We start from the raw sequence: 20,571 nt of genomic DNA, 5'->3' as shown, positions 1-20,571 counted from the left end.
CATCTCCTGGGTCTGGAGCACTTCCAGCCCTGTCCCATCTCCCGGATCCGGAGCACTTCCAGCCCTGTCCCATCTCCCGGGTCCGGAGCACTTCCAGCCCTGTCCCATCTCGGTGATTCCCGGCGTTCCCGCAGGCTGGAGCAGCTGGAGGCGGACGCCCGGCTGGGCACGCAGCGGCTGGAGGAGATCGGCTCCCGCTGGGGGCTGGCCGGGGAGCTGCGGGCGCCGCAGGAGCTGTGGGAGCTGCTGGAGCTGCAGCGCCGCGAGTGCCAGCAGCTCCTGGCCAGGAAGAACCTGCTCATCCAGGAGCTCCAGGAGGTGCCTCGGGAATGCCGGGAGCCGGGTGTGGAGCCAGGATGGGAGAGCTGGGAATGTGCGGCTGGATAAGGGAAGGATCCAGGGAATCCTTGGAGCCGCTTCCCCATCCCAAAGGGGCTCCAGGAGAGCTGGGATTTGGGCAAGGGCTGGAGGTGCAGGAGTAGCTCCTGGCCAGGAAGAACCTGCTCATCCAGGAGCTCCAGGAGGTGCCTCGGGAATTCCGGGAGCCGGGTGTGGAGCCGGGATGGGAGAGCTGGGAATGTGCGGCTGGATAAGGGAAGGATCCAGGGAATCCTTGGAGCCGCTTCCCCATCCCAAAGGGGCTCCAGGAGAGCTGGGATTTGGGCAAGGACTGGAATTTGGGATGAAGGATGGAGGGGCAGGAGGCAGGGAATGGCCAGGAAGAACCTGCTCATCCAGGAGCTCCAGGAGGTGCCTCAGGAATTCCGGGAGCCGGGATGGGAGAGCTGGGAATGATCGGGGGAGGGATCCGGGGAATCCTTGGAGCCGCTTCCCCATCCCAAAGGGGCTCCAGGAGAGCTGGGATTTGGGATGAAGGATGGAGGGGCAGGAGCAGCTCCTGGCCAGGAAGAACCCGCTCATCCAGGAGCTCCAGGAGGTGCCTCGGGAATGCCGGGAGCCGGGTGTGGAGCCGGGCTGGGAGAGCTGGGAATGTGCAGCTGGATCAGGGAAGGATCCAGGGAATCCTTGGAGCCGCTTCCCCATCCCAAAGGGCTGGGATTTGGGCAAGGGCTGGAGGGGCAGGAGGCAGGGAATGGCCAGGAAGAACCTGCTCATCCGCGAGCTCCAGGAGGTGCCTCAGGAATTCTGGGAGCTGGGATGGCAGAGCTGGGAATGTGCAATGGGATCGGGGGAGGGATCCGGGGAATCCTTGGAGCCGCTTCCCCATCCCAAAGGGGCTCCAGGAGAGCTGGGATTTGGGATGAAGGATGGAGGGGCAGGAGCAGCTCCTGGCCAGGAAGAACCTGCAGGAGCTCCAGGAGGTGCCTCGGGAATTCCGGGAGCCGGGTGTGGATCCGGGCTGGGAGAGCTGGGAATGTGCAATGGGATCAGGGAAGGGATCCGGGGAATCCTTGGAGCCGCTTCCCCATCCCAAAGGGCTGGGATTTGGGATGAAGGATGGAGGAGCAGGAGCAGCTCCTGGCCAGGAAGAACCTGCTCATCCAGGAGCTCCAGGAGGTGCCTCGGGAATTCCGGGGGCCGGGATGGGAGAGCTGGGAATGATCGGGGGATGGATCCAGGGAATCCTTGGAGCCGCTTCCCCATCCCAGAGGGGCTCCAGGAGAGCTGGGATTTGGGAATGGGATGGAGGGGCAGGAGCAGCTCCTGGCCAGGAAGAACCTGCTCATCCAGGAGCTCCAGGAGGTGCCTTGGGAATTCGGGGAGCCGGGTGGATCTGTGGATCCGGCCTGGGAGAGCTGGGAATGTGCGGCTGGATCAGGGAAGGATCCAGGGAATCTTTGGAGCCGCTTCCCCATCCCAAAGGGGCTCCAGGAGAGCTGGAATTTGGGATGAAGGATGGAGGGGCAGGAGGCAGGGAATGGCTTCCAGTGGGAAAGGGGAGCTTGGGATGGTGGGATCTTGGGAAGGGATTCCTGGCTGGGCTGGAATTCCCAGAGAATCCCTGGCAGTGTCCAAGGGTGGGTTTGGATCACCCTGGGATGGTGGGAAGTGTCCCTGGGATGGGATTGAAGGTCCATGGATCCCATCCCAAACCATTCTGGGACTCTGGGATCAAGGACACTCAGGATCCAACCTGAGAGATTTTTATGGAATTCAGGGATGGAAAAGGAAAGGGAGACCCTTCCTGGAGTCCTGAATTCCCAGTGAAATCCCTGGATCCTGAAATTCCTTCTCAAGGAGGAGTCGGGATGGGGCTGGATCCAATGGCAGGCTGGGAGAGCTGGGAATGTGCAGCTGGATCAGGGAAGGATCCAGGGAATCCTTGGAGCCTTTTCCAGAGGGAAATTTGGGATTCCAAAGCTGAAATTTAGGATTTGGGATGAAGGATGGGAGGGGCAGGAGGCAGGGAATGGCTTCCAGTGGGAATTTTGGGATCTTGGGATGGTGGGATCTTGGGAAGGAATTCCCAGAAAATCTTTGGGAGCATCCCAGGAACGTTTGGTTCACCCTGTGATGGCGGGGTTGGAATTGGACGATCCTTGAGCTCCCTTCCCACCCAATCCATGACAATTCCGTGTCCTGCCTTTTCCGTGAGAATTCCCAAAAATTCCCAATAATTCCCAATAATTCCGGGCTCCTTTTCCATGTTTTTCCCAGGAGCTGAAGGGTTTGGTTCACCCTGTGATGGTGGGGTTGGAATTGGACGATCCTTGAGCTCCCTTCCCACCCAATCCATGACAATTCCGTGTCCTGCCTTTTCCCTGAGGATTCCCAAAAATTCCCAAAAATTCCCAAAAATTCCCAATAATTCCGGGCTCCTTTTCCGTGTTTTTCCCAGGAGCTGAAGGGTTTGGTTCACCCTGTGATCCCGGGGTTGGAATTGGACGATCCTTGAGCTCCCTTCCCACCCAATCCATGACAATTCCGTGTCCTGCCTTTTCCCTGAGGATTCCCAAAAATTCCCAAAAATTCCCAAAAATTCCCAAAAATTCCCAAAAATTCCCAAAAATTCCCAAAAATTCCCAAAAATTCCCAATAATTCCGGGCTCCTTTTCCGTGTTTTTCCCAGGAGCTGAAGGGTTTGGTTCACCCTGTGATGGCGGGGTTGGAATTGGACGATCCTTGAGCTCCCTTCCCACCCAATCCATGACAATTCCGTGTCCTGCCTTTTCCCCGATCATTCCCAAAAATTCCCAAAAATTCCCAATAATTCCGGGCTCCTTTTCCGTGTTTTTCCCAGGAGCTGAAGGGTTTGGTTCACCCCGTGATCACGGGGTTGGAATTGGACGATCCTTGAGCTCCCTTCCCACCCAATCCATGACAATTCCGTGTCCTGCCCTTTCCCTGAGGATTCCCAAAAATTCCCAAAAATTCCCAAAAATTCCCAATAATTCCCGGCTCCTTTTCCATGTTTTTCCCAGGAGCTGAAGGGTTTGGTTCACCCTGTGATGGCGGGGTTGGAATTGGACGATCCTTGAGCTCCCTTCCCACCCAATCCATGACAATTCCGTGTCCTGCCTTTTCCCTGAGGATTCCCTGAGCATTCCCAATAATTCCCAAGAATTCCGGGCTCCTTTTCCGTGTTTTTCCCAGGAGCTGAAGGGTTTGGTTCACCCTGTGATGGCGGGGTTGGAATTGGACGATCCTTGAGCTCCTTCCCCACCCAATCCATGACAATTCCGTGTCCTGCCCTTTCCCTGAGGATTCCCTGAGCATTCCCAAATATTCCCAAAAATTCCCAAAAATTCCCAATAATTCCGGGCTCCTTTTCCGTGTTTTTCCCAGGAGCTGAAGGGTTTGGTTCACCCTGTGATGGCGGGGTTGGAATTGGACGATCCTTGAGCTCCCTTTCCCTCCCAATCCACGACAATTCCATGTCCTGCCTTTTCCCTGAGGATTCCCAAAAATTCCCAAAAATTCCCAAAAATTCCTAAAAATTCCCAATAATTCCGGGCTCCTTTTCCGTGTTTTTCCCAGGAGCTGAAGGGTTTGGTTCACCCTGTGATGGCGGGGTTGGAATTGGACGATCCTTGAGCTCCTTTCCCACCCAATCCATGACAATTCCGTGTCCTGCCTTTTCCCTGAGGATTCCCTGAGGATTCCCAAAAATTCCCAAAAATTCCCAAGAATTCCGGGCTCCTTTTCCGTGTTTTTCCCAGGAGTTGAAGGCCAGGGATGAGCTGTACGAGCAGACCCTGCGGGAGCAGGACGAGGCCACCCGGGTGCTGCTGGAGAGGATGGAGGAGCAAACCAGGACCATGCTCAAATCCTACCGGCGCCACCTGCGGCACATCGAGGTACCCAAATCCCGGAAAAACGGGAAAAACGGGAAAATTGATTGGTTTCCGGATTTTCAGGGAAATTAATCCATCAATTAATCCATAAACATCGGGAAAATTGCTTTGGTTTCCGAATTTTCAGGGAAGTTAATCCATCAGGGAAATTTAACCATAAATCCATCAGGGAAATTTATCCATAAATTGTTCCACCAATCCCGGGAAAAACGGAAAAATTGATTTGTTTCCGGATTTTCAGGGAAATTTATCCATAAATTAATCCATAAGCACCGGGAAAATTGCTTTGGTTTCTGGATTTTCAGGGAAATTTATCCATAAATTAATCCAGGGAAATTAATCCATAAATTAATCCATAAATTAATCCATTAGCACTGGGAAAATTGCTTTGGTTTCCGGATTTTCAGGGAAATTTATCCATAAATTAATCCATAAACACCGGAGAAATTGCTTTGGTTTCCGGATTTTTTGGGAAATTTTTCAGGGAAATTAATCCATAAATTAATCCATAAACATCGGGAAAATTGCTTTGGTTTCTGGATTTTCAGGGAAATTAATCCATAAATTAATCCATAAACACCGGGAAAATTGCTTTGGTTTCCGGATTTTCAGGGAAATTTATCCATAAATTAATCCAGGGAAATTAATCCATAAATTAATCCATAAACGCCAGGAAAATTGCTTTGGTTTCTGGATTTTCAGGGAAATTAATCCATAAATTAATCCATAGGGAAATTAATCCATAAATTAATCCATAAGCACCGGGAAAATTGTCTTGGTTTCCGGATTTTCAGGGAAATTAATCCATAAATTAATCCATCAGGGAAATTAATCCATAATTTAATCCATAAACACCGGGAAAATTGCTTTGGTTTCCTGATTTTTTGGGAAATTTTTCAGGGAAATTTATCCATAAATTAATCCATAAGCACTGGGAAAATTGCTTTGGTTTCCAGATTTTCAGGGAAGATTATCCATAAATTAATCCAGGGAAGATTATCCATAAATTAATCCATAAATACCGGGGAAATTGCTTTGGTTTCTGGATTTTTAGGGAAATTAATCCATAAATTAATCCATAAATTAATCCATAAATTAATCCATAAACTCTGGGAAAATTGCTTTGGTTTCTGGATTTTCAGGGAAATTAATCCATCAGGGAAATTTATCCATAAATTTATCCATAAATTAATCCATAAACACCAGGAAAATTGCTTTGGTTTCCGGGTTTTTAGGGAAATTAATCCATAAATTAATCGATAAACACCGGGAAAATTGCTTTGGTTTCTGGATTTTTAGGGAAATTTATTCATAAATTGATCCATAAACACCAGGAAAATTGCTTTATTTCCGGATTTTCAGGGAAGTTAATCCATAAATTAATCCATAAGCACCGGGAAAATTGCTTTGGTTTCCAGATTTTTTGGGAAATTTTTCAGAGAAATTTATCCATAAATTAATCCATAAATTTATCCGGGAAAATTGCTTTGGTTTCCGGATTTTCAGGGAAATTAATCCATCAGGGAAATTTATCCATAAATTAATCCATAAATTAATCCATAAACACCGGGAAAATTGCTTTGGTTTCTGGATTTTCAGGGAAATTAATCCATAAATTAATCCAGGGAAATTAATCCATAAATTATTCCATAAACAGCGGGAAAATTGCTTTGGTTTCCGGATTTTCAGGGAAATTAATCCATAAATTAATCCATAGGGAAATTAATCCATAAATTAATCCATAAACAGCGGGAAAATTGCTTTGGTTTCCGGGTTTTCAGGGAAATTAATCCATAAATTAATCCATAGGGAAATTAATCCATAAATTAATCCATAAACAGCGGGAAAATTGCTTTGGTTTCCGGATTTTCAGGGAAATTAATCCATAAATTTTACCATAAATTAATCCATAAACACCGGGAAAATTGCTTTGGTTTCCAGATTTTTTGGGAAATTAATCCATAAATTAATCCAGGAAAGATTATCCATAAATTAATCCATAAACACTGGGAAAATTGCTTTGGTTTCCAGATTTTTAGGGAAATTTATCCATAAATTAATCCATAAACACCAGAGGTTTATGTTCAAAAAGCAGACAGGAGTGCAATTTTTGCTTTATTCTTTTGAATATTTCATATATTTGCTTGATAAATATTTATATATTCTTTTCTATATTTTATATATTTGTTTTACATATATACCTTTTTTAACAGTTTATAGATTTGTTTTATATACATATAAATTCTTTTATATATTTGCTTTACATATATATTAAAAAATCTTATATATAGTTTATAGATTTTCTTTGTATATATAAATTCTTTTATATAATTATTTATATGTGTTATATATAAAAATTCTTTTATATAATTACATATTGGAGTTATATATATAAATTCCTTTAAATATATATTACTTTATATATTTTATAAATTGGCTTTATATATAGATAAAATTTATTTATTTATTTATATATAAATTCTTTTATATATTTTATACATTTGCTTTATATATATAAAAATGTTTTATATAGTTTATAGATTTGCTTTATATATATAATTTTATATAATTACATATATGTGTTATATATATAGATTTTCATAAATATATATTACTTTATATATTTTATAAAATGGCTTTGTATATATATAATTCTTTTATTTATTTATATATATAATTTTTTTAATATATTTTATAGATTTGCTTTATATATATATAAAATATTTTACATAGTTTATAGATTTGCTTTATGTATATATAAATTCTTTTATGTAATTACATATATGTGTTATATATATAAATTCTTTTAAATATATATTACTTTATATATTTTATAAATTGGCTTTATATATATAAAATTCTTTTATTTGTTTATATATATATACATTTTTTATATATTTTATAGATTTGCTTTATGTATATATAAAAATTCTTATATATAGTTTATAGATTTGCTTTGTATATATATATTCTTTTCTATAATTAAATAAATGTGTCATATATATAGATTTTCATAAATATATATTACTTTATATATTTTAGAAATTGGCTTTATATATATAAAATTCTTTTATTTGTTTATATATATATAAATTTTTTAATATATTTTATAGATTTGCTTTATATATATAAATTCTTTTATATAATTACATATATGCATTATGTATATGAATTCTTTTAAATATATATTACTTTATATATTTTAGAAGTTGGCTTCATATATATAAAGCTCTTTTATTTATTTATATATAAATTCTTTTATATAGTTTATAGATTTGTTTTACATATATTTATAAAAATATTTTACATAGTTTATAGATTTGCTTTATATATATATAAAAAATTCTTATATATAGTTTATAGATTTGCTTTGTATATATAAATTCTTTTCTATAATTAAATAAATGCGTCATATATATAGATTTTCATAAATATATATTACTTTATATATTTTATAAATTGGCTTTATATATAGATAAAATTCTTTTTTTATTTTTATATATAAATTCTTTTATATAGTTTATAGATTTGCTTTATATATATAAATTCTTTTCTGTAATTACATATATGTGTTATATATATATTTTCATAAATATATATTACTTTATATATTTTAGAAATTGGCTTTATATACATAAAATTCTTTTATTTATTTATATATATATATAAATTCTTTTATATATTTTATAGATTTGTTTTACATATATATAAAAATCTTTTATATAGTTTATAGATTTGCTTTATATATATAAAAATTTATATAATTACTTACATTCATTATATATATAGATTCTTTTAAATATATAATACTTTATATATTTTTTAAATTGGCTTTATATACATATAAAATTTATTTATTCATTTATATATATATAAATTCTTATATATATTTTATACATTTGCTTTATATATATAAAAATGTTTTATATAGTTTATAGATTTGCTTTATATATATAATTTTATATAATTACATATATGTGTTATATATATAGATTTTCATAAATATATATTACTTTATATATTTTATAAATTGGCTTTATAGATATAAAATTCTTTTATTTATTTATATATAAATTCTTTTATATAGTTTATAGATTTGTTTTACATATATAAATTCTTTTAAATAATTCTATATATATGTTATATATATAAATTCTCATAAATATATATTACTTTATATATTTTATAATTTGGCTTTATATATAGATAAAATTTATTTATTTATTTATATAAATTCTTTTATATAGTTTATAGATTTGTTTTACATATATATAAAAATAATTTACATAGTTTATAGATTTGCTTTATATTTATAAATTCTTTTATATAATTACATATATGCGTTATATATATAAATTCTTTTAAATATATATTACTTTATATATTTTAGAAATTGGCTTTATAGATATAAAATTCATTTATTTACTTATATATATAAATTCTTTTATGTATTGTATAGATTTGCTTTATATATATATAAAAATTCTTATATATAGTTTATAGATTTGCTTTGTATATATAAATTCTTTTCTATAATTAAATAAATGCGTCATATATATAGATTTTCATAAATATATATTACTTTATATATTTTATAAATTGGCTTTATATATAGATAAAATTTATTTATTTATTTATATAAATTCTTTTATATAGTTTATAGATTTGCCTTATATATATAAATTCTTTTCTATAATTACATATATGTGTTATATATATAGATTTTCATAAATATATATTGCTTTATATATTTTATAAATTGGCTTTGTATATATATAATTCTTTTATTTATTTATATTTATATATAAATTTTTTAATATATTTTATAGATTAGCTTTATATATATATAAATTCTTATATAGCTTATAGATTTGCTTTATATATATAAATTCTTTTATATAATGACATATATGCGTTATATATCTAAATTCTTTTAAATATGTATTACTTTGTATATTTTATAAATTGGCTTCATATATATAAAATTATTTTATTTATTTATATATATATAAATTCCTTTATATATTTTTTTATATTTTTATATATATTAAAAAATTCTTTTCTAGAGTTTATAGATTTGCCTTATATATTTTAATATATTTTCTATATTTTCTTTATACATATATAAATTCTTTTATATATATAAAATATATATAAAATATGTATATATTTTTATACATATATATTTTATATATATTTATTTATATATAAATATAAATATATATTTATATAAATATATTTATATTTATAATTATATAATATATATAAAAATATACATAAAAATATATATCTTTTTATATTTCCTTTATATATATATATTCTTTTATATATTTTATATATATATATACATTCTTTTCTATATTTTGTGTATTTGCTTTATGTATATATGTAAATTCTTTTATATATTTGCTTTATATATATATAAAATAATTTATATGTGTTATAGTTTTGCAAAATTCTTTTATATAGTTTATAGATTTGCCTTATATATTTTAATATATTTTCTATATTTTCTTTACACATATATAAATTCTTTTATTTATTTTTACATTTCCTTTATATATATATTCTTTTATATATTTTATATATATACATTCTTTTCTATATTTTATGTATTTGCTTTAAATATATATGTAAAATCTTTTATCTATTTGCTTTATATATATATATATAAAATAATTTATATGTGTTACAGTTTTGCAAAATTCTTTTATATAGTTTATAGATTTGCCCTATATATTTTAATATATTTTCTATATTTTCTTTATACATATATAAATTCTTTTATATATTTTTATATTTCTTTTATATATATATATATTCTTTTATTTTTTTTATATATATATACATTCTTTTCTATATTTTATGTATTTAGTTTACATATATATGTAAATTCTTTTATCTATTTGCTTTATATATATATAAAAAATCTTTCATATATGTTATATATTTGCTTTTTATATATATATATATAAAATCTTTTATATATTTTATTGTTTTGTTTTATATATATATAAATTATTTTAATTTTCAATTTTTATGGAATTTAGGATTTTTTTCCCCATTGGTTGACTTCCCAAAACAACTGATCCCAAAGATTCCCCTTTAATTTATAACCCTCCCTTTTATTTTTTAATTTTTACTGAATTTAAGGGTTTTCTTCCCCATTGTGTCTTTCATCTTTCAATGTTTAATTTAATTTATCAGCAAACCCCAAAGTTTATTTGTAAAATTAAAAAATATCTTTCTCCCTTTTAATTTTTAATTTTTACTGAATTTAGGGGTTTTCTTCCCCATTATTTCTTTCATCTTTCAATGTTTAATTTAATTTATCAGCAAACCCCAAAGTTTATTTGTAAAATTAAAAAATATCTTTTTTCCGTCCATCAATGGAATCCTTCCCATTTTTTCTTTTATCTCCCAGCAGACCCAGAGTTTGTTTGGAAAGACAAATTTATTCTTTTCGGGATCTTTTGGGGAAAAATCCTTGGAGTTTTGGGTGAAATTTTAATTTTTAATTTTTACTGAATTTAGGGGTTTTCTTCCCCATTATTTCTTTCATCTTTCAATGTTTAATTTAATTTATCCGCAAACCCCAAAGTTTATTTGTAAAATTAAAAAATATCTTTTTTCCATTCGTCAATCAGTGGAATCCTTCCTGTTTTTTCTTTTATCTCCCAGCAGACCCAGAGTTTGTTTGGAAACACAAATTTATTCTTTTCAGGATCTTTTGGGAAAAAAAAAAAATCCTTGGAGTTTTGGGTGAAATTTTATTTTTTTAATTTTTACTGAATTTAGGGGTTTTCTTCCCCATTATTTCTTTCATCTTTCAATGTTTAATTTAATTTATCAGCAAACCCCAAAGTTTATTTGTAAAATTAAAAAATTAATTCTTTTCAGGATCTTTTGGGGAAAAACAAAAATCCTTGGAGTTTTGGGTGAAATTGGGGTGGGTGAAGTTGGAATTTGGAATTTTGAGGGGTTGGGAATGACTTTGGGAGAGACCCCAGAGTGTTGCTCCCATTCCCTGGGTGTGGAATTCCTGGAATTCCCGAATTTTTCCGCAGAATTCCCGAATTTTTTCCGCAGAAAACGTTCGAGGAGGAGCGGTGGGAGATGCTGACGAGCAACAGGAACAGGTGGAACGAGGCCATGAGGCTGCACAACGAGCAGGAGGTGAATCCCTGGGAAATTTGGGAATTGCTGAGGGTGGGAAATTTGGGAATTGCTGAGGGCGGGAAATTTGGGAATCGCTGAGAGTGGGAAATTTGGGAATCGCTGAGGGCGGGAAATTTGGGAATTCTGAGGGCGGGAAATTTGGGAATCGCTGAGGGCGGGAAATTTGGGAATTGTTGAGGGTGGGAAATTTGGGAATTCTGAGGGTGGGAAATTTGGGAATCGCTGAGGGTGGGAAATTTGGGAATTGTTGAGGGTGGGAAATTTGGGAATTGCTGAGGGTGGGAAAAACCCTCAGGAGGTGAATCCTGTGGGAAATTTGGGAATCGCTGAGGGTGGGAAATTTGGGAATTTTGAGGGTGGGAAATTTGGGAATCGCTGAGGGCGGGAAACTTGGGAATCGCTGAGGGTGGGAAATTTGGGAATCACTGAGGGTGGGAAATTTGGGAATCGCTGAGGGTGGGAAATTTGGGAATTCTGAGGGTGGGAAATTTGGGAATCGCTGAGGGTGGGAAATTTGGGAATCACTGAGGGTGGGAAAAGCCCTCAGGAGGTGAATCCTGTGGGAAATTTGGGAATTGCTGAGGGTGGGAAATTTGGGAATTGATGAGGGTGGGAAAAGCCCTCAGGAGGTGAATCCGGCGGGAAATTTGGGAATTCTGAGGGTGGGAAATTTGGGAATTCTGAGGGTGGGAAATTTGGGAATTGATGAGGGTGGGAAATTTGGGAATTGCTGAGGGTGGGAAATTTGGGAATTCTGAGGGTGGGAAATTTGGGAATCGCTGAGGGTGGGAAACTTGGGAATTGCTGAGGGTGGGAAATTTGGGAATTCTGAGGGTGGGATATTTGGGAATCGCTGAGGGTGGGAAAAGCCCTCAGGAGGTGAATCCTGTGGGAAATTTGGGAATTGTTGAGGGTGGGAAATTTGGGAATCGCTGAGGGTGGGAAATTTGGGAATCGCTGAGGGTGGGAAATTTGGGAATTGCTGAGGGTGGGAAATTTGGGAATCGCTGAGGGTGGGAAATTTGGGAATTGCTGAGGGTGGGAAATTTGGGAATCGCTGAGGGTGGGAAAAGCCCTCAGGAGGTGAATCCTGTGGGAAATTTGGGAATTGTTGAGGGTGGGAAATTTGGGAATTGCTGAGGGTGGAAAATTTGGGAATTGCTGAGGGTGGGAAATTTGGGAATTGCTGAGGGCGGGAAACTTGGGAATCGCTGAGGGCGGGAAATTTGGGAATTCTGAGGGTGGGAAATTTGGGAATCGCTGAGGGTGGGAAATTTGGGAATCGCTGAGGGTGGGAAATTTGGGAATCGCTGAGGGTGGGAAAAGCCCTCAGGAGGTGAATCCTGTGGGAAATTTGGGAATCGCTGAGGGTGGGAAACTTGGGAATTCTGAGGGTGGGAAATTTGGGAATTGCTGAGGGTGGGAAATTTGGGAATTGCTGAGGGTGGGAAATTTGGGAATTGCTGAGGGTGGGAAATTTGGGAATCGATGAGGGTGGGAAATTTGGGAATTGCTGAGGGTGGGAAATTTGGGAATCGCTGAGGGTGGGAAAAGCCCTCAGGAGGTGAATCCTGTGGGAAATTTGGGAATTGCTGAGGGTGGGAAACTTGGGAATTCTGAGGGTGGGAAATTTGGGAATTGCTGAGGGTGGGAAATTTGGGAATTGCTGAGGGTGGGAAATTTGGGAATTGCTGAGGGTGGGAAAAGCCCTCAGGAGGTGAATCCTGCGGGAAATTTGGGAATCGCTGAGGGTGGGAAAAACCCTCAGGAGGTGAATCCTGTGGGAAATTTGGGAATTGCTGAGGGTGGGAAATTTGGGAATTGCTGAGGGTGGGAAACTTGGGAATCGCTGAGGGTGGGAAAAGCCCTCAGGAGGTGAATCCTGTGGGAAATTTGGGAATTGCTGAGGGTGGGAAATTTGGGAATCGCTGAGGGTGGGAAATTTGGGAATCGCTGAGGGTGGGAAATGTGGGAATCGCTGAGGGTGGGAAATTTGGGAATTGCTGAGGGTGGGAAATTTGGGAATTGTTGAGGGTGGGAAATTTGGGAATCACTGAGGGTGGGAAATTTGGGAATTCTGAGGGTGGGAAATTTGGGAATCGCTGAGGGAGGGAAATTTGGGAATTGCTGAGGGTGGGAAATTTGGGAATTGTTGAGGGCGGGAAATTTGGGAATCGCTGAGGGAGGGAAATTTGGGAATTGCTGAGGGCGGGAAATTTGGGAATTGTTGAGGGTGGGAAATTTGGGAATCGCTGAGGGTGGGAAATTTGGGAATTGCTGAGGGTGGGAAATTTGGGAATCGCTGAGAGTGGGAAATTTGGGAATTGTTGAGGGTGGGAAATTTGGGAATCGTTGAGGGCGGGAAATTTGGGAATTGCTGAGGGTGGGAAATTTGGGAATTGCTGAGGGTGGGAAATTTGGGAATTGCTGAGGGTGGGAAATTTGGGAATCGATGAGGGTGGGAAATTTGGGAATTGCTGAGGGTGGGAAATTTGGGAATTGCTGAGGGTGGGAAATTTGGGAATCGCTGAGGGTGGGAAATTTGGGAATCGCTGAGGGTGGGAAAAGCCCTCAGGAGGTGAATCCTGTGGGAAATTTGGGAATCGCTGAGGGTGGGAAACTTGGGAATTCTGAGGGTGGGAAATTTGGGAATTGCTGAGGGTGGGAAATTTGGGAATTCTGAGGGTGGGAAATTTGGGAATCGCTGAGGGTGGGATATTTGGGAATCGCTGAGGGTGGGAAAAGCCCTCAGGAGGTGAATCCTGTGGGAAATTTGGGAATTGTTGAGGGTGGGAAATTTGGGAATCGCTGAGGGTGGGAAATTTGGGAATCGCTGAGGGTGGGAAAAGCCCTCAGGAGGTGAATCCTGTGGGAAATTTGGGAATCGCTGAGGGTGGGAAATTTGGGAATTGCTGAGGGTGGGAAACTTGGGAATTGCTGAGGGTGGGAAATTTGGGAATTGCTGAGGGTGGGAAATTTGGGAATCGCTGAGGGTGGGAAATTTGGGAATTGCTGAGGGTGGGAAATTTGGGATTGCTGAGGGTGGGAAAAACCCTCAGGAGGTGAATCCTGTGGGAAATTTGGGAATCGCTGAGGGTGGGAAATTTGGGAATTTTGAGGGTGGGAAATTTGGGAATCGCTGAGGGTGGGAAACTTGGGAATCGCTGAGGGTGGGAAATTTGGGAATTCTGAGGGCGGGAAATTTGGGAATTCTGAGGGCGGGAAATTTGGGAATCGCTGAGGGTGGGAAATTTGGGAATCGCTGAGGGTGGGAAATTTGGGAATTGTTGAGGGTGGGAAATTTGGGAATCGCTGAGGGTGGGAAATTTGGGAATTCTGACGGTGGGAAATTTGGGAATTGCTGAGGGTGGGAAATTTGGGAATCGCTGAGGGTGGGAAATTTGGGAATTCTGAGGGTGGGAAATTTGGGAATCGCTGAGGGCGGGAAATTTGGGAATTGTTGAGGGTGGGAAATTTGGGAATTGTTGAGGGTGGGAAATTTGGGAATTGCTGAGGGTGGGAAATTTGGGAATCGCTGAGGGTGGGAAATCTGGGAATCGCTGAGGGTGGGAAATTTGGGAATTGTTGAGGGTGGGAAATTTGGGAATTGCTGAGGGTGGGAAACTTGGGAATCGCTGAGGGTGGGAAATTTGGGAATCGCTGAGGGTGGGAAATTTGGGAATTGCTGAGGGTGGGAAATTTGGGAATCGCTGAGGGTGGGAAATTTGGGAATTGCTGAGGGTGGGAAAAGCCCTCAGGAGGTGAATCCTGTGGGAAATTTGGGAATTGCTGAGGGTGGGAAATTTGGGAATCGCTGAGGGAGGGAAATTTGGGAATTGCTGAGGGTGGGAAATTTGGGAATTCTGAGGGTGGGAAATTTGGGAATCGCTGAGGGTGGGAAACTTGGGAATTCTCAGGGTGGGAAATTTGGGAATCACTGAGGGTGGGAAATTTGGGAATCGCTGAGGGTGGGAAATTTGGGAATTCTGAGGGTGGGAAATTTGGGAATCGCTGAGGGCGGGAAATTTGGGAATCGCTGAGGGTGGGAAATTTGGGAATCGCTGAGGGCGGGAAATTTGGGAATTCTGAGGGTGGGAAATTTGGGAATTGCTGAGGGTGGGAAAAGCCCTCAGGAGGTGAATCCTGCGGGAAATTTGGGAATCGCTGAGGGTGGGATCGCTGATTGGGTGAGATTGGATGGGGATGGATGGGATTGGATGGGATTGGATGGGATTGGATGGGATTGGATGAGATTGGATGGGATTGGACGGGATTGGATGGGATTGGATGGGATTGGATGGGATTGGATGGGATTGGATGTGATTGGATGGGATTGGATGGGATTGGAAGAGATTGGATGGGATTGGATGGGATTGGATGGGATTGGATGGGATTGGATGGGATTGGATGGGATTGGAAGGGATTGGATGAGGATGGATTGGGATTGGATGGGATTGGACGGGATTGGACGGGATTGGATGAGATTGGAGGGGATTGGATGGGATTGGACGGGATTGGATGCGATTGGATGGGATTGGACGGGATTGGATGGGGTTGGATGGGATTGGATGGAATTGGAAGGGATTGGATGGAATTGGATGGGAATGGATGGGATTGGATGGGATTGGATAGAATTGGATGAGGTTGGATGGGATTGGATGGGATTGGATGAGATTGGACGGGATTGGATGAGGATGTATTGGGATGGATGGGGTTGGAGGAGATTGAAGGAGGTTGGATGAGGTTGGATAAGTTTGGATAAAGATGGATGAAGCTGGAGGAGGTTGGATGGGGTTGGGATGGGGTTGGATGATATGGAATGAGGTTGGATAATGTTGGAGGAGGTGGGATGGGATTGGATGAGGTTGGAGGAGATGGGATGAGGTTGGAGGAGGCTGGATGGCATGGAACGAGGTTGGATGAGATCAGAGGAGGTGGGATGGGATTGGATGAGGTCGGAGGAGGTGGGATGAGATGGAATGGGGTTGGATGAGGTCGGATGAGGTTGGATGAGGTTGGAGGAGGCTGGATGGGGTGGAATGAGGTTGGATGATGGAGGATGTGGGATGGGATTGGATGAGGTTGGAGGAGGTGGGATGGGATTGGATGAGGTTGGAGGAGATGGGATGAGGTCGGAGGAGGCTGGATGAGATGGAATGAGGTTGGATGATGTTGGAAGAGGTGGGATGGGATTGGATGAGGTCAGAGGAGGCTGGATGGGATGGAATGAGGTTGGATGAGGTCGAAGGAGGTTGGATGGAGTTGGATGAGGTTGGAGGATGTGGGATGGGATTGGATGAGGTTGGATGGGATTGGATGCGGTTGGAGAAGGTTGGATGAGATGGAATGAGGTTGGATGATGGAGGATGTGGGATGGGATTGGATGAGGTTGGAGGTGATGGGATGAGGTTGGAGGAGGCTGGGTGGGATGCAATGAGTTTGGATGAGGTTGGAGGAGGTGGGATGGAGTTGGATGAGGTCAGAGGAGGTGGGATGGGGTTGGATGAGGCTGGATGGGATGGAATGAGGTTGGATGAGGTCGGAGGAGGTGGGATGGGATTGGATGAGTTTGGAGGAGGCTGGATGGGATGGAATGAGGTCGGAGGAGGCTGGATGGGATGGAATGACGCTGGATGAGGTCGGAGGAGGTGGGATGGAGTTGGATGAGGTCGGAGGAGGCTGGATGGGATGGAATGAGGTTGGAGGAGGCTGGATGGGATTGGATGGGGTTGGATGAGGTCGGAGGAGGCTGGGTGGGATGGAATGAGTTTGGATGAGGTCGGAGGAGGTGGGATGAGGTTGGAGGAGGCTGGATGGAGTTGGATGAGGTCAGAGGAGGTGGGATGGGATTGGATGAGGTTGGATGAGGTCGGAGGAGGCTGGATGGGATTGGATGAGGTTTGGATGAGGTCGGAGGAGGTGGGATGGAGTTGGATGAGGTCGGAGGAGGTGGGATGGGGTTGGCTGAGCTTCTCCCCGTTGCCCCAGCTGGAGTTCCTGCGGAGGAAGGTGGACCAGGCGCTGGATTTCGAGCAGCAGCTGAACGAGCTGCAGGACGCCAGCACAGAAACCCACGACGGCCTCAAGTGGCAGCTGGAAGAGGACGTGGAGGTACCGGGAGAGGCCCCGGATCCGGGAATCACCTCTGGGAATGCCGGGATGGTTTGGGTGGGAAGGGAGCTCAAATCCCACCCCATTCCAGCCCCGACACCCCCGTGATCCCAGGGTGATCCAAACTTTCCTTAGGATGCTCCCAGGGATTCTCTGGGAATTCCAGCCCAGCCAGGAATCCCTTCCCAAGATCCCACCATCCCAAGCTCCCAAAATTCCCACTGGAAGCCATTCCCTGCCTCCTGCCCCTCCATCCTTCATCCCAAATCCCAGCTCTCCTGGAGCCCCTTTGGGATGGGGAAGCGGCTCCAAGGATTCCCTGGATCCTCCCCTGATCCAGCTGCACATTCCCAGCTCTCCCAGCCTGGCATTGGATCCAGCCCCATCCCGACTCCTCCTTGAGAAGGAATTTTGGGATCCAGGGATTTTCTCTGGGAACTGGGGATTCCAGGAAGGGTCTCCCTTCCCTGAATTCCATAAAAATTCCTCTGGGTAGGTCCTTGATCCCAGAATCCCAGGATGGTTTGGGATGGGATCCATGGACCTTCAATCCCAATTCCCACCATCCCAGGGTGATCCAAATCCACCCTTGGACACTGCCAGGGATTCTCTGGGAATTCCAGCCCAGCCAGGAATCCCTTCCCAAGATCCCAAAATTCCCACTGGAAGCCATTCCCTGCCTCCTGCCCCTCCCATCCTTCATCCCAAATCCCAAATCCCAGCTCTGGAATCCCGAATTTCCCTCTGGAAAAGGCTCCAAGGATTCCCTGGATCCTGCCCTGATCCAGCTGCACATTCCCAGCTCTCCAGGCCTGGATCCATCCCCATCCCGACTCCTCCTTGAGAAGGAATTTTGGGATCCAGGGATTCACTGGGAATTGGGGACTCCAGGAAGGGTCTCCCTTCCCTGAATTCCATAAAAATCCCTCGGGATGGATCCTGAGTGTCCTTGATCCCAGAATCCCGGAATGGTTTGGGATGGGATCCATGGACCTTCAATCCCATCCCAGGGACACTTCCCACCATGCCAGGGTGATCCAAACCCACCCTTGGACACTGCCAGGGATTCTTTGGGAATTCCAGCCCAGCCAGGAATCCCTTCCCAAGATCCCACCATCCCAAGCTCCCAAAATTCCCACTGGAAGCCATTCCCTGCCTCCTGCCCCTCCATCCTTCACCCCCAAATCCCAAATCCCAGCTCTGGAATCCCGAATTTCCCTCTGGAAAAGGCTCCAAGGATTCCCTGGATCCTTCCCTGATCCAGCTGCACATTCCCAGCCCTGCAGAATTCCCTGGCCCCGCTCCAGCAGCTCCTCAGTTCCCGATAATTCAGGAGCGTGGGATGTTCCCGGAATCTTTGGGGATGGGAGCTCAGCATTCCCAGGGAATTCCCGAAAAACATTGGGAAAAACAACCTTGGGATGTTCCTGGGCGAGGATCCAGAGATAATTTTGTGTTCCACAACTTTTTCCTGGTTTTTTTGGAGCAGCCTTGGGAACAGGGATAAACAACAGAGAAATCCCTCGGGTGCTGCCAGGGAAAGTTTTCCACAGATTTTTAGGAATATTTTCTTCCCTAAATTAATGTAAAATATCCCAATATTTTTATCTCAAATTAATGTAAAATATCCCAATAAAAGTGTGAAAATGGTCCCAACAAATACAGAATTATAGGAATATTTTCTTCTCTAAATAAGTGAAAAATATCCCAGTATTTCAACCACAAATTAATGTAAATTATCCCAATATTTTTTTCCCCAAATAATTGTAAAATATCCCAATAAAAGTGTAAAAATAGTCCCAACAAATACAGGATTTTAGGAATATTTTCTTCCCTAAATAAGTGTAAAATATCCCAGTATTTTAACCACAAATAAGTGGAAAATATCCCAATATTTTTACCCCAAATAAGTGTAAAATATCCCAATATTTTTATCTCAAATAAGTGTAAAATATCCCAATAAAAGTGTAAAAATAGTCCCAACAAATACAGGATTTTAGGAATATTTTCTTCCTCAAAATAATGTAAAATATCCCAATATTTTTATCTCAAATAAATGTAAATTATCCCAATATTTTCTTCCCCAAATAAGTGGAAAATGTCCCAATATTTTTACCCCAAATTAATGTAAAATATCCCAACTTTTTAACCACAAATAAATGTAAAATATCCCAATATTTTCTTCCCTAAATAATTGCAAAATATCCCAATAAAAGTGTAAAAATAGTCCCAACAAATACAGGATTTTAGGAATATTTGCTTCCTGACATAAATGTAAAATATCCCAATATTTTTATCTCAAATAATTGTAAAATATCCCAATAAAAGAGTGAAAATATCCCAACAAATACAGGATTTTAGGAATATTTTCTTCCCCAAATTAATGTAAAATATCCCAATATTTTAACCACAAATAAGTGTAAAATATCCCAATATTTTTATTTCAAATAAGTGGAAAAAATCCCAATATTTTCTTCCCTAAATAAGAGTGAAATATCCCAATAAAAGTGTAAAAATAGTTCCAACAAATTCAGGATTTTAGGAATATTTTCTTCCCCAAATAATGTAAAATATCCCAATATTTTTATTTCAAATAAGTGTAAAATATCCCAATAAAAGTGTAAAAATAGTCCCAACAAATTCAGGATTTTAGCAATATTTTCTTCCCCAAAAAAATGCAAAATATCCCAATTTTTTTTCCCAAAATAAATGTAAAATATCCCAATATTTTTATCTCAAATAAGTGTAAAATATCCCAATATTTTCTTCCCCAAATAATTGTAAAATATCCCAAATAAAATGTAAAAATAATCCCAACAAATACAGGATTTTAGGAATATTTTCTTCCCCAAATTAATGTAAAATATCCCAATATTTTTATCTCAAATAAATGTAAAATATCCCAATATTTTCTTCCCCAAATTAATGCAAAATGTCCCAATATTTTGTTCCCAAATAAATGTAAAATATCACAATATTTTTACCTCAAATTAATGTAAAATATCCCAATATTTTTTCCCCAAAT

The 20,571-nt window shown here is 40.2% G+C and overlaps 1 protein-coding gene across 1 annotated transcript in view; it reads left to right on the top strand.

Annotated features, from left to right (window-relative positions):
- DRC1 (dynein regulatory complex subunit 1) overlaps positions 1–20,571 on the top strand; it is a 51,091-nt gene that overhangs the window by 12,617 nt on the left and 17,903 nt on the right. The window contains exons 4-7 of the mRNA XM_074537374.1: positions 135–318; positions 4,122–4,259; positions 11,346–11,432; positions 17,424–17,546. Coding sequence (XP_074393475.1) covers positions 135–318; positions 4,122–4,259; positions 11,346–11,432; positions 17,424–17,546 — 532 coding nt within the window. The remainder of the gene's footprint in view (positions 1–134; positions 319–4,121; positions 4,260–11,345; positions 11,433–17,423; positions 17,547–20,571) is intronic.

This window comes from Zonotrichia albicollis, chromosome 3 (assembly GCF_047830755.1).
Source record: "Zonotrichia albicollis isolate bZonAlb1 chromosome 3, bZonAlb1.hap1, whole genome shotgun sequence".
NCBI classification, from domain to species: domain Eukaryota; kingdom Metazoa; phylum Chordata; class Aves; order Passeriformes; family Passerellidae; genus Zonotrichia; species Zonotrichia albicollis.
This window is presented reverse-complemented; position numbering and strand designations above follow the sequence as displayed.